At 42.4% G+C, this 17,147-nt stretch overlaps 1 protein-coding gene across 1 annotated transcript in view; it reads left to right on the top strand.

The window, feature by feature from the left end:
• The window catches only part of LOC126455887 (Down syndrome cell adhesion molecule-like protein Dscam2), a 225,813-nt gene extending 209,644 nt beyond the window's left edge, over positions 1-16,169 (top strand). The window contains exons 17-18 of the mRNA XM_050091647.1: positions 8,407-8,559; positions 16,050-16,169. Coding sequence (XP_049947604.1) covers positions 8,407-8,559; positions 16,050-16,169 — 273 coding nt within the window. The remainder of the gene's footprint in view (positions 1-8,406; positions 8,560-16,049) is intronic.
• Positions 16,170-17,147: the final 978 nt, after the last annotated feature.

Here is a 17,147-nt window from a genome sequence, read left to right on the forward strand (position 1 = left end):
TCCTTCTAGAGTAAGGTTGGGTACTCCTGAATACCTCATCAGGTTCGTCAAATGAATATTTACTACTGACTTATATCTCCGTCCATCCTTCTAGTGGTTCTTCATTACGTACTCTATCTATTCATTTTCTGAGTAATGTGCTATAAACTGAGTTAAGACTTTGATACTTGAGCTCTTCAGCATAGCAATGCAGGCCATGCACCTGTGCTCATACATATGTGTGGCAACTTAATTTTAGTTTATCAGTAAAGAAAAGAAATTTCCTGAATGAAACTGTGATCATTGGGGGTATTTTGTGAATAAAATCGTCTGCATCGCTTAATACTTCACTTCATTAATATTGCCGTTTGGGCTACTGCCATCAGCTGACTTATAATTAGCATTAAAGGAAGAATGAGAGGTGTTCGTCACAAATTATCAGCCTACAGAAGGCGGAGACTTAATAGGTTAAAAAATTTTAAGTAGCTCACTCACCAAAACTTAGAACTTGTAAAACAAAGTTCTGTGTAAGTTAATAAAATTTATGCCTAGGTGTGGCGTCATATCTCATCTTGGCTCAATCTTTTATGTTTTATTAATTTTTCTTAACAAGTACAACTGACGGTAGAGAGGTGGCGACATAGTGGGGACAGTGCCTTAATTTCCTTTTATTAGTTCATAGTTATAAATTGGCAGACGTTGTTTAGAGCTATAGAAATTCGATGTTCAGCTATATAACTCGATTTAAATTAATACAGTGGCACATTCAGAAAATAAGATTTTTTCACGTGGTAGCAACAAGTTGAAGTGGTATGACAACCAGATTTCATTAAATCTTTACAATCACATGTATCCAACTTCTGCATAAAAACATTACTATTGAATACATTTTCTTTCGCTCAAAGAGGCTGAAAATTAGTAAAATGTAATCACTAAATCGAGATAGTTTGGAAGATGGCTGCATCTTGCTGTACAGCCAGTCAAGACGTCATACATCCAGCGAAACTTCCTAAAAACATGACCTTGATTCGCTTCCAAGCCTCTTCTGTAAGTTACGACTGAGTCCGCGCTCGGAAAATTATACTTTGTTCTACAACAGGGTTACTGGGATAACCCAATGGATTTCTTATCTCTGGGTATATACAGCATCGCTGCAACGAGAAATCTTAATTCTTGTTGGCTACTGTTGCTACTGTTGCACATCATTATGAAATGTTCATCGTTGTGTGTCCTTTGCAGCAGTAAATCTCAATTCTGCATTCTCATGGATGAAAAACCGGCACTCTCTAAATCTGAGTACAGCAGATTAAGCTATGAAGAGAAAGAAGAATATATTATAAAGTTATTGTCTACTATTGGTACACAAGAGGATGAAGCAGTACATTTCAGTGACAAAGATTCTACAGACGAGTGGATTCCGGGTAAGGAATATGCCGCAGCTACAGATATTGGAGATGCTATTGGTGCTTGCAGTGATATTGAAGTTGAAATGGAGACAATGATAATAGCAGCAATGAAAATGACGGACCTGACGAAAACGGTGATGCGATTGTGTCTTTCGCAGGCATTATACACTCCTGGAAATGGAAAAAAGAACACATTGACACCGGTGTGTCAGACCCACCATACTTGCTCCGGACACTGCGAGAGGGCTGTACAAGCAATGATCACACGCACGGCACAGCGGACACACCAGGAACCGCGGTGTTGGCCGTCGAATGGCGCTAGGTGCGCAGCATTTGTGCACCGCCGCCGTCAGTGTCAGCCAGTTTGCCGTGGCATACGGAGCTCCATCGCAGTCTTTAACACTGGTAGCATGCCGCGACAGCGTGGACGTGAACCGTATGTGCAGTTGACGGACTTTGAGCGAGGGCGTATAGTGGGCATGCGGGAGGCCGGGTGGACGTACCGCCGAATTGCTCAACACGTGGGGCGTGAGGTCTCCACAGTACATCGATGTTGTCGCCAGTGGTCGGCGGAAGGTGCACGTGCCCGTCGACCTGGGACCGGACCGCAGCGACGCACGGATGCACGCCAAGACCTTAGGATCCTACGCAGTGCCGTAGGGGACCGCACCGCCGCTTCCCAGCAAATTTGGGACACTGTTGCTCCTGGGGTATCGGCGAGGACCATTCGCAACCGTCTCCATGAAGCTGGCCTACGGTCCCGCACACCGTTAGGCCGTCTTCCGCTCACGCCCCAACATCGTGCAGCCCGCCTCCAGTGGTGTCGCGACAGGCGTGAATGGAGGGACGAGTGGAGACGTGTCGTCTTCAGCGATGAGAGTCGCTTCTGCCTTGGTGCCAATGATGGTCGTATGCGTGTTTGGCGCCGTGCAGGTGAGCGCCACAATCAGGACTGCATACGACCGAGGCACACAGGGCCAACACCCGGCATCATGGTGTGGGGAGCGATCTCCAACACTGGCCGTACACCACTGGTGATCGTCGAGGGGACACTGAATAGTGCACGGTACATCCAAACCGTCATCGAACCCATCGTTCTACCATTCCTAGACCGGCAAGGGAACTTGCTGTTCCAACAGGACAATACACGTCCGCATGTATCCCGTGCCACCCAACGTGCTCTAGAAGGTTTAAGTCAACTACCCTGGCCAGCAAGATCTCCGGATCTGTCCCCCATTGAGCATGTTGGGGACTGGATGAAGCGTCGTCTCACGCGGTCTGCACGTCCAGCACGAACGCTGGTCCAACTGAGGCGCCAGGTGGAAATGGCATGGCAAGCCGTTCCACAGGACTACATCCAGCATCTCTACGATCGTCTCCATGGGAGAATAGCAGCCTGCATTGCTGCGAAAGGTGGATATACACTGTACTAGTGCCGACATTGTGCATGCTCTGTTGCCTGTGTCTATGTGCCTGTGGGTCTGTCAGTGTGATCATGTGATGTATCTGACCCCAGGAATGTGCCAATAAAGTTTCTCCTTCCTGGGACAATGAATTCACGGTGTTCTTATTTCAATTTCCAGGAGTGTAGATCGTTAAGGTGGAACTAAATGGCATAAGGAACCTTTTGGGAAAAGAAAGTTGCTGAAGTATAATATTTTGCATGAAATGGCTGTTCCAGCACGTACTACAAAACATTTTTCTATCAAAGAAACCTTGAGCATATTTACAGAGAAACGTGTGATACATTATAGTACGTGATACCCGCGGAAAGGAAAATCAGGTATTCACAAATTATAACATCGATTCAGAAGGAGCAATGAAAGTGTTGAAGCCATTAACAACTGAAGAATTTGATACGTATCCTTGTATGCTGGTTACAGCTGAAGTACGATTCTCTAACACTGAACGTACAAAGGAAATGTGGAGTACACATGCACTCCCACTGTATCGCGCAAGATTATCCCTCGACATTTATTGGCAGATAAGCAGATTTATAAGATTTGACAATGTGAACATTACGGCTGAACGTCTGAAAAGCGATGAAGCTGCTGCAATGTCTGGCATATTTGAAATGCAAAGTTCAGATCTTTGTAAAACTGTGTGCTTTCTAATTGCCTCACTGATGACGAGAAGCTATTTCCCTATAAAGTAAAGACAAGATTTGCTCAATATGTGACTTCAAAGCCAGCCAAATATGGTTTGTAGTTTTGGTGGGTTTGTGACTCGCGAAATTCTTATCTAATAACTGGCAAAATTTATACAGATAAATCCTCTTCCGAAAGAGGAACTAATCAAGGGGAGAGGGTAGTAAAAGGTACCATTAGCCAAGGCTGTTGATGACTTGGGTTTCTCCATTGTTGGTACTGTGAAAAGAAACAAGCCCAATATACCGTCAGAAACGCAGGCTTCCTCTTTAGGCCATGAACTGTCATCTACATTTGCATTCAGTGAAGATAAGATTTTTCTGTGTTCATATGTTCCACAGAAGAAGAAAGTAGTTCTAATGTTACCCACAATGCATTATGATACATCCACCTCTGAGCCTCTTTCAAAGCCAGTTATTATACATTATTACAATAGCACAAAAGGGGGAATTGATAATGTGGACAAGCTGTGTTTTTATTACAGTGTAAAAAGGAGGACACAAAGATGGCCACAACATTCTGGATATTGCTTACATAGCGGCATATTTTATCTACAAAGAAAACAGTCCTGAAGCAAAAAATGTGACTCATAGAGGCAGAATGCTTCTACTGAATCTGGGAAAACACTTCGCAATTCCTTTCATTATCTCTAGATCATCAAAACCTAATTGCCTGAGAAAATTTTTCTTGAAATCAGGTACTAAGTACACGACAGGTGGAGCTATAGTTCTGGTTTTTGAAGAATTGCAAATCTGAATCCAAACAAGGAAGAGGAAAACAAGATAATGTTGCAAGAAATGTAAGAAATCAATAAGTCATGAGCATATCATTACATCTGTGTTTGGACTTTGTGAATAAATAAAATTTCAGGTTTATTTTTCCATTGTAATGAGCAGCAACATTTTGTAGCTCAATAATATTAAGTAATTTAGTGTGTCACCTGTAGCAAAAAACTGACATATTTGGCACATATTATCACTATCTCTGTTGTATTATTACTCGGTTGTCTAACTAACAGTAATAGTATTCATTCAATAAATAAAGTAAAATATTTTATTTGTGCCCTTCACGCTTGCTACAACGAAGATACGCCGTTACCTGGGTAACCCGAATGCAGATTATAGAGTGCATTATGTTTGTTTCCATTTAAATGCTCTTCTTTGAAAGTATTTAACTTTGCTTGTATTAGGACACTTATAAAGATGCAAATGAGGAATAGTGCAGCTTGTGTACATAGTTTAAGTACACCTGAAAAATTGGTTTTAATACTTGTAAAGGTCACCCAATGTGGACACAAGCGTTAAACAGATCTTTCTCGTATCATTTTCCTACTGGATGCTTAAAAGCCTTCCATATTTCTTATCATATTTTTGTACATAGAAGCTGGTTTCATCGCATTGTGCATCTGTACTGCATTTTTTTTAATCACATTGCAAATATGTTGGCTCTAGTCTGCCTCATTTATTCTTACTTTTGCAATATTCCGTGGGGTACATGATTCTATTTTTGTTCTTGTTTCTTGTGAAACAGAAGCTGGTTTCCTTGCATGATGTTCAGTGGATTCCTGTGTGTTTGTTCCTGCTAAGGAATCCGTGTCTTTTATGTGCTCGATTAGAATACGTTTGTATTTTATGCATAGTCTACTTCATTCTGTTTGCATCCGTTTTCCGTACGTTCTCGAATTTGAGAACCCCATGTTAGCAGCTATTGAAAGAATTGGTACTCAACTTTTTGCTACGGAATGAGTATGAAATTCTGCTTTGCACGGTGTTAGTTCATACCACATAGTACGCTTTGCTTAGAGACTAGAGCATTCGTTCTAGCAGTTGCTAAAAATGCAACAGTAGTTGTGTAAATGTGGTCACGCGTTATTAACAGATACTACAAAATATATATTGTAGGAAAAATCAATGAAAAAGAATAAACCTTGCATTCCAGTGAAAATTCCAGAGTTTCCATTACGGAAGGAAACAAAAATAAAGTAGAATACGAGCAATATACATACATTGCTTTTAAATCGACAGACTAGCTGACGGACTATTAAGCAGGAACAAATGTACGTGAGTCTACAGAACAACATGCAACTAAACCAGCTTTTATTTTAAATGTAATAAAAACAAATGTGGAATCATTTATGTCCCTCAGTGTAACGGGCGTGAGGAAAAATCACACAGAATATGAACTACATACTTACAACTTCACTCAGAGACCGAAAAAAACACAAGAACTCGTAATCATCTGCAATGAAGCCAGCCTCTATATTATGTGATTTTGACGTGAACTAAAGCACTATTTTCTCCACTTAATAACACCCACAGAGTCGAAATTGCGGCACTAGACTTTACAAATATATAATGATACAGTTAAAAGGTGACCGCAATTTCATTTACAAAATTTTACGTGACTGTGAACCCCCGTTACGAGAAGTTAATCAAATTTTTTAAACTGAGATTTTGGGAATATATTAGTTTACAAGGTAACAAAAACTTTTCCAGGCTTGCACTTTACAATTAGACTTTGAGGGACACCGATAACCATAATTTAAACTCTTATCTTCTAATCCTTGTATTTCACAAAGCTAGAATACAGATTTTCGCGCCAGAAAAGAGAACCTCTTGTATGAAAATCAACAGCTCAGATGGAAACCCAGTTCTAAGCAAAGAAGGGAAGGCAGAAAGGTGGAAGGAGTATATAGTGGGACTATACAAAGGCGAGGTACTTGAGGGCAATATTATGGAAATGGAAGAGGATGTAGATGAAGATGAAATTGGAGTTATGATACTGCGTGAAGAGTTTGACAGGGCACTGAAAAAACTTAAGTCGAAACAAGGCCTCGAGAATAGCTAACATTCCATTAGAACTATTGACAGCCTTGGGAGAGCCAGTCCTGACAAAGCTCTGCCTTCTGGTGAGCAAAATGTATGAGACAGGCGAAATACCCTCAGACTTCAAGAAGAATAAAATAATTCCAATCCCAAAGAAAGCAGGTGTTGACAGGTGTGAAAATTACCGAACTATCAGTTTAATAAGTCACGGCTGCAAAATACTAACGCGAATTCTTTACAGACGAATGGAAAATCTGGTAAAAGTCGACGTCGGGGTGGATCAGTTTGGATTCCGTAGAAATATTGGAACACGTGAGGCAATACTGACCGTACGACTTATCTTAGAAGCTAGATTAAGAAAAGGCAAACCTACGTTTCTAGCATTTTTAGACTTAGAGAAACCATTTGACGATGTTGACTGGAATACTCTCTTTCAAATTCTGAATGTGACAGGGGTAAAATACAGGGAGCGACAGGCTATTTACAACTTGTACAGAAACCAGATGGCAGTTATAAGAGTCGAGTGACATGAAAGGGAGGCAGTGGTTGGGAAGGGAGTGAGGCATGGTTGTAGCCTCTCCCCGATGTTATTCAATCTGTATATTGAGAAAGCAATAACGGAAACAAAAGAAAAATTCGGAGTTGGTATTAAAATCCGTGGAGAAGAAATTAAAACTTTGAGGTTTGCCGATGACATTGTAATTCTGTCAGAGACAGCAAAGGACTTGGAAGAGCAGTTGATCGGAATGGACAGTGTCTTGAAAGGAGGATATAAGATGAACATCAACAATATCCAAACGAGCATAATGGAACGTAGACGAGTTAACTCGGGTGATGTTGAGGGAATTAGATTAGGGAATGAGACACTTAAAGTAGTAAAGGAGTTTCGCTATTTGGGTTGCAAAATAACTGATGATGTCTAAGTAGAGAGGATTTAAAATGTAGACTGGCAATGTCAAGGAAAGCGGTTCTGAAGAAGAGAAATTTCTTAACATCGAGTACAGATTTAAGTGCCAGGAAGTCGTTTCTGAGAGTATTTGTATGGAGTGTAGCCATGTATGGAAGTGAAACATGGACGATAAATAGTTCGGACAAAAAGAGAATAGAAGCTTTCGAAATGTGATGCTACAGAAGAATGCTGAAGATTAGATGGGTAGATCACATAACTAATGAGGAGGTATTGAATAGAATTGGGGAGAAGAGGAGTTTGTGGCACAACTTGACTAGAATAAGGGATCGATTGGTAGGACATGTTCTGAGGCATCAATGGATCACCAATTTAGCATTGGAGGGCAGCGTGGAGGGTAAAAATCGAAGAGGGAGACCAAGAGATGAATACACCAAGCAGATTCAGAAGGATGTAGGTTGCAGTAGGTACTGGGAGATGAAGAAGCTTGCACAGGGTAGAGTAGCATGGAGAGCTGCATCAAACCAGTCTCTGGACTGAAGACCACAACAACATCTTCCCTTATTCGACGCGCACTGTCAGGACACTAGGAGCCCTACTTTCGTTTACTGCTTCCGTACCGTAACATGGCACTGAGCTATTTGTATCTTGGTGGTTTATGGCTCCGCCGACCGAGCGGACGGGTGGGAAGGTGTGGCGCATGATTTTCGGGAGCGGACTCAGTAACTAATACTCAGTGCACTTCTCGAAAAATTACAAAGAGCCTCTTAAAACTGAGTTCACTTTTTAGTTCAGAAATTTCTATGGATCCCTACTTTTCTGCGTAAAAATTTCGAAGTCGTCCAGAGTGTTTAAAGCACGTTCCTTTGGAGTCCTGTGCAACATTTCAGTGCTTCCAGTTATGTGACCTATGCTTCTGGGTTCAAAGGTTTTCCTAATGCGCTACTGCTTGCATCATTGAAATGATCACACAAACGTGCCTCGAACTCCCTCCCTATTGTGCTATGTGAACTAGTCCACAATCGTTACAGTTTGTTTTACACTCGTGAATCACTGTATTAGTCAGTTTTGTTTTCATAGTTTTGTGGCCGAAACTGTTTCCGGAGCTACCCGGTCTTAAGTGGTTTCCGTTGCTGCCCCAGCACCGGGACGAGTTCGAGGCGCCGGCGGGCCAGACTCACTACGGGCTGTCGCACCTGGCGCCGCTGCACCGCTACGAGATGAGGGTGACGGCCGCCACAGCGGCAGGGGAGGGCGCCCCCAGCCGGCCCGTCGTGCAGGCGCCCTCGGACCAGGTGAGCCGCGTCTCGGAAAGAGGCTGCAGAGCGCAGGCGCACGGGAAACATTTCACTGTGTCCTCTGGCCTGTCTTATGTCTTCCTGTGTTGAGTGTGATGCCAAATATCAGATTTCATTTTCCACTAGGTACATTAGATCCGTACTTTGTACTCAGCCACAACAGGTATGATTGATGTTATATATACAATTGGTATTCTTCAGTGGAGTTTGCGGCTTTACTCCTAAGTAGTCGTATGCCTATTCGACTGAAATGCTATCTCAACGACTTTGATCCTTTTATCTCGATTAGGGGCGACTGAGGCTATCTATATATAAATGTAGCCAAACGCAACCAACGTACGCAGATCTTGGTATGGTGGAAGTTAAAATTTTATTATGTTTTCATGCTGAACGGAATGGACAGTGTCTTTAAGGAGGATATAAGATGAACACCAACAAAATGAAAACGAGGGCAACAGAATGTAGTCAAGCTAACTCAGGCGATGCAGAGGAAATTAGATTAGGGAATGAGACACTTAAAGTAGTAAAGGAGTTTTGCTATTTGGGGAGCAAAATAACTGATGAAGGTCGAAGTAGAGAGGATATAAAATGTAGACTGGCAATGGCAAGGAAAGCGTTTCTGAAGAAGAGTAATTTGTTGACACGGAGTGTACATTTAAGTGTCAGGAAGTCGTTTCTGAAAGTATTTGTATGGAGTGTAGCCATTCATGGAAGTGAAACATGGACGATAAATAATTCGGACAAGAAGAGAATAGAAGCTTTCGAAATGTGTTGCTGTAGAAGAATGCTGAAGATTAGATGGATAGATCACATAACTAATGAGGAGGTATTGAACAGAATTGGGGAAAAGAGGGTTTTGTGGCACAACTTGACTAGAAGAAGGGATCGGTTGGTAGGACATCTTCTCAGGCATCAAGGGATCACCAATTTAGTATTGGAGGGGAGCGTGGAGGGTAAAAATCGTAGAGGGAGACCAAGAGATGAATACACTAAGCAGATTCCGAAGGATGTAGGCTGCAGTAGGTACTGGGAGATCAAGCAGCTTGCACAGGATAGAGTAGCCTGTAGAGCTGCATCAAACCAGTCTCAGGACTGAAGATCACAACAACAACAATGTTTTCATAATCTTGCCACTAAAGACTCCCTCTAAGGAAATGCTTAGAATTCCACCGATATAACTGAACTCAGTACGAAGAAATATATACAATATCGATATAACATAGGCTTCTTGCAAAGAGATACATATACATTTAACATTTCATTACGGCATCACCTTTTTATTCAATTTTTCTTTTCGGGTGTTTATAGGAAACAATAAGTGTTATGTTAATTACTTTAATGTATTGTTGTATAGAGTTCTTACATACTTCACGAAAGACGAGATGTGTTAAGCATCCTGTTAAAGTATGAAAGATTGTCGTAACCAGAACACATGTTTTTGAAATCTTTCTGCATAGGTCGCCCATCTAAATGAGCTCCAGTTTCGCGGTAGGCCCCCATGTGGGGAATACATATTGGGACACAGGCACATTTTTCCACCGATATGAAACGACTTATAAGGCGTGAATATGACCAAGGATAGATAGCTATGTGGAGCTAATCACCTGAGGTGCATACGCTGTAATTTTTTGCCTCGGGTTTTTCGAGTGTAGCACAGCCATTGACACGATTCGAGCTCTGGAGTTGCGAACTGCCGTGTTATCAAGATTTACGAGATTATTGAGAGGTGTAAGAAAGAATTCATAATTCAAAGCAGAGGCGTTCATTGTATTTTATCGAATGTCAAAAGCGACACGTGGAACATTTTCCTTATCAAATACAAAAATACAACTGTAGAACAAACTGCAACAAGTACCGTGGTACAGTAGTAGCGAGGAGAACACGGCAAGTGCCATAAATCGATTTCTTAGAAACTTTGATCAGTGGAAGAGGGATCAAAACAAGTAAACACTTGTCTCGGTATATCCATAGATACTCGACCGTTTCTAAGGAAACGACTTTCAAACTTTTTGAGGTACTTTATATGTCTTTTTGAGCTTGACTGTATATATGAAGCGCAAGCACAGAGGTTGGCTTCTAGGCCTATGACTTCTTCGTCCTGTATTCTAAACCCGATTATTGTTTCTTCTTTCATTTATCTATCCATGTTCGTAGAAGGCTACTACAAGACTGATTCGTATCTAGTTAGGGGACAAAAGGCCATTATATTGGCTGTAAAGCTACAGCTAGGTTTCGCAGTAGCTATCATTCATTTATTATATGCTACACATGTGCCTTTTTAAATTCTCATATTCATTGTTAAATCAATTCTTGCATTAATTCTTAATTCTTCTTTTGTTTATTCTTTAGGAATATCTGGTGCATTCACTTTAATTATACCGATGGTAGAAACTTTCAAAATATAGAAGTTCCGAACACCACGAACGTCGTGTGAAAGCAGGTTCACCACATGAACATTTCTTCGCATGAAACTCACTCGGTTAAGAAATGTCATTAAAACTGCTGAAGATTTCACGTCTTGCCAGTAATTATGCGGCAGACAATGCACAATGAATGACTTCACCGAAAACTTTCACTTGCAATTGATTATGAATCAAGTTACTCTACTGGAATTTCACCGGAAACAATTTCAAACTATTTTTTCAGTCATTTATTAATTTTTTTCTTTTTCAGTTTTAATTTATTCTCCAAACATGTACACTACTGGACATTAAAATTGCTACACCAAGAAGATGACGTGCTAGAGACGCGAAATTTAACCGAAAGGAAGAAGAAACTGTGATATGCAAATGATTAGCTTTTCGGAGCATTCACACAAGGTTGGAGCCGGTGGCGACACGTACAACGTGCTGACATGAGGAAAGTTTCCAACCGATATACAAACAGCAAAAAAAAAAAAAAAAAAAAGAAAACGGCTCTGAGCACTATGGGACTTAACTTCTGAGGTCATCAGTCCCCTAGGACTTAGAACTACATAAACCTAACTACCTTAAGGTCATCACACACATCCATGCCCGAGGCAGGATTCTAACCTGCGACCGTAGCGGTCGCGCAGTTCCAGACTGTAGCGCCTAGAACCGCTCGGCCACCCCGGCCGGCTTGCAAACAGCTGCCGGCCGGCGTTGCCTGGTGAAACGTTGTTGTGATGCCTCGTGTAAGGAGAAGAAATGCGTATCATCACATTTCCGACTTTGATAATGGTCGGATTGTAGCCTATCCCGATTGCGGTTTATCGTATCGCGAGATTGCTGCAATCGTTGGTCGAGATCCAATGACTGTTAGCAGAATATGGAATCGGTGGTTTCAGGAGGGTAATACGGAACGCCGTGCTGCATCCCAACGGCCTCGTATCACTAGCAGTCGGGATGGCAGGCATCTTATCCGCATGGCTGTAACGGATCGTGCAGCCACGTCTCGATCCCTGAGTCAACAGATGGGGACGTTTGCAAGGCGACAACCATCTGCACGAACAGTTCGACGACGTCTGCAGCAGTATGGACTATCAGCTCGGAGAGCGTAGCTGCGGTTACCCTTGACGCTGCATCACAGACAGGAGCGCCTGCGATGTGTACTCAACGACGAACCTGGGTGCACGAATGGCAAAACGTCATTTTTTCGGATGAAACAAGGTTCTGTTTACAGCATCATGATGGTCGCATCCGTGTTTGGCGGCATCTCGGTGAACGCACATTGGAAGCTGACTGAACATATAGAAAAGTCGAAACCACCTTCAGTGTAATTAAAAGAAAGGAACGGAAGCTCCACACCATTCCGATTACAGCAAGAGCAGATAAGCGGGAGAACTGAAACACAGTCAGTATAATAGCTTATGTACTTAAGTTGCTGTCATGAATAATATACAGAAGAGTGAACAGTATACTTGAAGATTTGGTAGATTACGAACTGTTGGCTTTAGGAAAGGTAAGAACACCAAAGAGGTATTTCTGGCTTTGCGCTTGATAATGGTAGCAAGACTGATGCAAAATGAAGGCAGGTTCATTGGATTCGTCGGTATCGAAAAAAAAGAGTTCGACAATGTAAACAATTGCAAGATGTTCGAAATTGTGACAGAGATAGTGATAAGCTGTAGGGACAGACGGTAATAAAAGAACCGTTCGACAGTGGATTTAAAAATCGGCGTGAAAGCATATCAGTGATAAAATTTGCTGATGACATTTCTATCCTCAAATAAGGTGAAGAAGAATTACAAGAGCTATGGAATGGGCTTGAACAGTCTAATGAGTACAGAATATGGACTGACATTAAATAGAAGTACAACGAAAGTGATGAGAAGTAGCAGGAATGAGAAAATCGAGAAACTTATCAAACCGAAGCAACGTCATAAAATTCGGCCTAGCACAGGCCATTAGGGCATTCCCAGCCAAAATAAGTCTACTAGTATGGAACATACGCAATAATTTGGTGAAGAAATTGTAAGAATATGCATCTCGAGCAAACCATGGTGTAGTAGCAGACCATGGATTGTGGGGAAAGCGAAACAGAAGAAATTTGAAGTTTTTGAAATGTCGTGCTATAGAATAATATTGAAAATTAGGTGTCCTGGTGAGGAGGTTCTCTACAAAATCAGCGAAGAAATGAATGTATGACAAACACACGGAAATTTTCAGTTTTAAGTCAGTGGCAATTAAATCGCAAACGACCCGTTTGCAGGGATATGCTTACGGGGATTTTTTCGTATCTGTTATTGTATACTTTCACCCTACTAAATATTCACTGTTTGTAATACCCTTCGCAAACGACTGTTTTGCAGGGATATGTTTCCTGGGATTTTTTCGTATCTGTTATCGTGTACTTTTACCCTACTAAATACTCGCTGTTTGTAATACCCTGTGTAGATATTTTAGAGAATACTTTAAGTTATTCTGTAATTTGCTGCCGCACTTGTCCCAGCGTTTTGGTATGGAAGACGAAGACGAACACTAATAGCAGCCCAGATATTGTACCAGCAACCCGACAACCCAAGTTCTTTAAGGAATCGAACTCATACGCATCAAACAGCTTAAATGGCCTGGTTATTCTACAAAATAAAGTCAAAGCTTAGTAATATACATTTCCATATCTTCGTATTTTCTTTAGTGTTCTTTTTAATTTTAGTAACACTTACAGGAAGAAAGCCTACAGACGAAGAAAAAGAAAAGTTAATTTTTCATGTTCCTCAACGTTTATAACGTCATATTTCGAGAAATCTGTGACATATAACGACATAATTTTGGAGTGTAGTTAGTACGTAGTAAAGCAGTAATAAATTAAAACGTGTTCTCTGAGGCTGAAGTTTCACTGCATGAACGACGAAATTGTAGGTAGCGATAACTTCTTCCTCCTTTTTATGCCAATGCAGGGCTCAGCCATGTGTTCTTTTCCGGCCTCACCATCTCTTCCTAAATATTTCCACACTCCTTCTTCAAAAATGGTTCAAATGGCTCTGAGCACTATGGCACTTAACATCTGAGGTCATCTGCCCCTAGATTTAGAGCTACTTAAACCTAACTAACCTAAGGACATCACACACATCCATGCCCGAGGCAGGATTCGAACCTGCGACCGTAGCAGCAGCGCGGTTCTGGACTGAAGCGACTACAAACGCTCGGCCACAACGGCCGGCACTCCTTCTTCCAACTGGATTGTATGCCTGACGTGATATACGCAATAGGGACTCTTTCTAAGCCTACTTTCGTTGGATTAGTTTATCCGTTAATGGCTGTATCCCCACTTGTTTTCCTGTACCTTCGTTTCTTAATTTGTCTTCTCTTGTATAGCAATTTACTGATCAATGAACTTAATTTATGATGTTACAAATTAACTTAGATATTTTGGTCTCATGTCCAACTATCTGCTCCACATGTCACAGCCTGGATACTGGAAATGGAACATCTGTTCTGTTATTATGTCATTGATGATAATCTTGGTCCTTATAGGTGTTTTCCTAAGAAAGCAGTTGTTTTTGTTTTAGTTGTCAATAACTTTAGGTTTTAATTTAGGCTCATATTGTTTAATACAAGTACCGTTATTTGTAGTTTGACTTCACTGCCCTTTACGTCTACCTGGTCGTCGGGCAAAAAGCATTTTATTTATAGATTTGCCTATTCCGATTGTTATACCTTGAGGTATTCTGTCACTCATCCATTCCCCGACCAGATCGTCGATGTAGACGTTGAACACTGTTTGTGACATACTACATCCTTGTCTAACTCCCTGGTTTATTTCTACATGTGGTGTCAGCTTCTTGCAGAGCCTATTTTTATTTGATGTTTTTATATAAGTCTTGGCACACTTTTGTCAACTCTCTGGAGTAACCTCTTTTCTCCATTACTGAATAATAAATGGTAGATTTGTTTCCTAACTAAATTTTTGTCCTGTTTGTACAATTTTAGTGTGATAACATCGTTGGCATAGGATTTTACTTTATGAAAGCCTGCTCATTGTTCTAAAAAAATTGAATCGAAAAAGTGTTTCATCATTTTGCGAAAGGTTTCAGCGAGCCAATATTTACAAACAGTTTGAAATTATGTGTGAAGTTTACTGGTTGTCACAAAGTGTTCTCATGCACAGATACTGGATGAATATAATCTGGGTAATTTGCGCGCCATGAGTTACACTGTCTCGAAACGTCTCGAAACGTCTACACACTTTGTAACTGTAATACTTGATCCACTGTGTTCGACTTTTAACCCAGGAGTGTATCTGTTAATGAATACACAATGACAGCTTTTTAATTTTTCTTAAATTTGGACTACAATTATATGAAGAAGTGACAATTAGACTTGTTGCATGTAGAAGAAAGAGGTAGGCAGCCTTCATTTGCGTCGGGATGAATAACCGTTCAGTTATACGGATAATCGTTCACAAAGTGTAAATGCGATGATGCGCTCACTTAGTGACGAGATGCCCGCTCGGTTGGCCGTGCGGTCTGACGCACGGCTTTCCGGGCGGGAAGGAGCGCCGGTCCCCGGCACGAATCTGCCCGGCGGATTTGTGTCGAGATCCGGTGAGCCGGCCAGTCTGTGGATGGTTTTTAGGCGGTTTTCTACCTGCCTCGGCAAATTCGGGCTGGTTCCCCTTATTCCACATCAGCTACACTATGCCGGCGATTGCTGCGCAAACAAGTTCTCCACGTACGCCTACACCACCATTACTCTACCACGCAAACATTTGGGGTTACACTCATCTGGTGCGAGACGTTCCTTGGGGGTCCGAACCGCGCAATAACCCTGGATTCGGTGTGGGGCGGCGGAGGGGTCAAGTGGTCTGCGGAAGTCATCGTGGGTTTGCGGACCACTGCGGCTGCGGCGGGGACGTGGCCCCTCCACCGTTTCTACCATAGGTCCCCGGTTAAAATAAGATAACAGAACAACATACGGTAGTGCCGAGATGTGATGTTACTCTTGGTATCAGTTTGTGGTTAACAGCACTGCGACTAGCCTTTCCTCTCGATGTTCACTGTGTTGCGTGGCTGCTGTATTATGCAGGTACCGGCGCGTGTCGCGTCCTTTGGTGGTGTGGTGCACGCGGCGCGCGGCTCCCGCCTCAGCCTGCCCTGCCTCATCGTGGGCCGACCTCGGCCCGCCATCGTCTGGACTCACGGGTAAGCCCGCTGGCACTGACTCACGACCTGTTGCCTAGATACTGTAACAGTGCTGGCATATCTATTTCTATAACTGAAGGCCTCGGCAGAAGAAAGTACTAGCACTCACTTTAGTGATGTACAGTCTGATCACGTAATACCATCCTGGATATCCGACCACGGTAATAGGCCACTTCCGGGATTCGGAGAAGCGTGGCGGCACCGGATTTTCCCATGACCCGCGTAAGGTACACTACTGGCTATTAAAACTGCTACACCACGAAAATGACGTGCTACAGACGCGAAATTTAACCGGCAGGACGAAGATGCTCTGATATGCAAATGATTACCTTTTCACAGCATTCACACAAGGTTGGCGCCGGTGGCGACACCTGCAACGTGCTGACATGAGGAAAGTTTCCAACCGATTTCTGATACACAAACAGCAGTTGACCGGCGTTGCCTGGTGAAACGTTGTTGTGATGTCTCGTGTAAGGAGGATAAACGCGTACCATCACGTTCCCAACTTTGATAAAGGTCAGACTGTAGCCTATCGCGATTTCGATGTATCGTATCGCAACATTGCTGGACAGCGTTGGTCGAGATCCAATGACTGTTAGCAGAGTATGGAATCAGTGGGTTCAGGAGGGTAATACGGAACGCCGTGCTGGATCCCAACGGCCTCGTATCACAAGCAGTCGAGATGACAGTCATCTTATCCGCATGGCTGTAACGGATCGTGCAGCCACGTCTCCATCACTGAGTCAACAGATTGGGACGTTTGCAAGACAATAACAATCTTCACGAACAGTTCGACGACGTCTGCAGCAGCATGCTCTATCAGCTCAGCTCGGAGACCGTAGCTGCGGTTACCCTTGACGCTGCATCACAGACAGGAGCGCCTGCGATGGTGTACTCAACGACGAACCTGGGTGCACGAATGGCAAAACGTCATTTTTTCGGATGAAAGAAGGTTCTGTTTACAGCATCATGATGGTCGCAT

Source organism: Schistocerca serialis, chromosome 2 (genome assembly GCF_023864345.2).
Source record: "Schistocerca serialis cubense isolate TAMUIC-IGC-003099 chromosome 2, iqSchSeri2.2, whole genome shotgun sequence".
NCBI lineage: Eukaryota > Metazoa > Arthropoda > Insecta > Orthoptera > Acrididae > Schistocerca > Schistocerca serialis.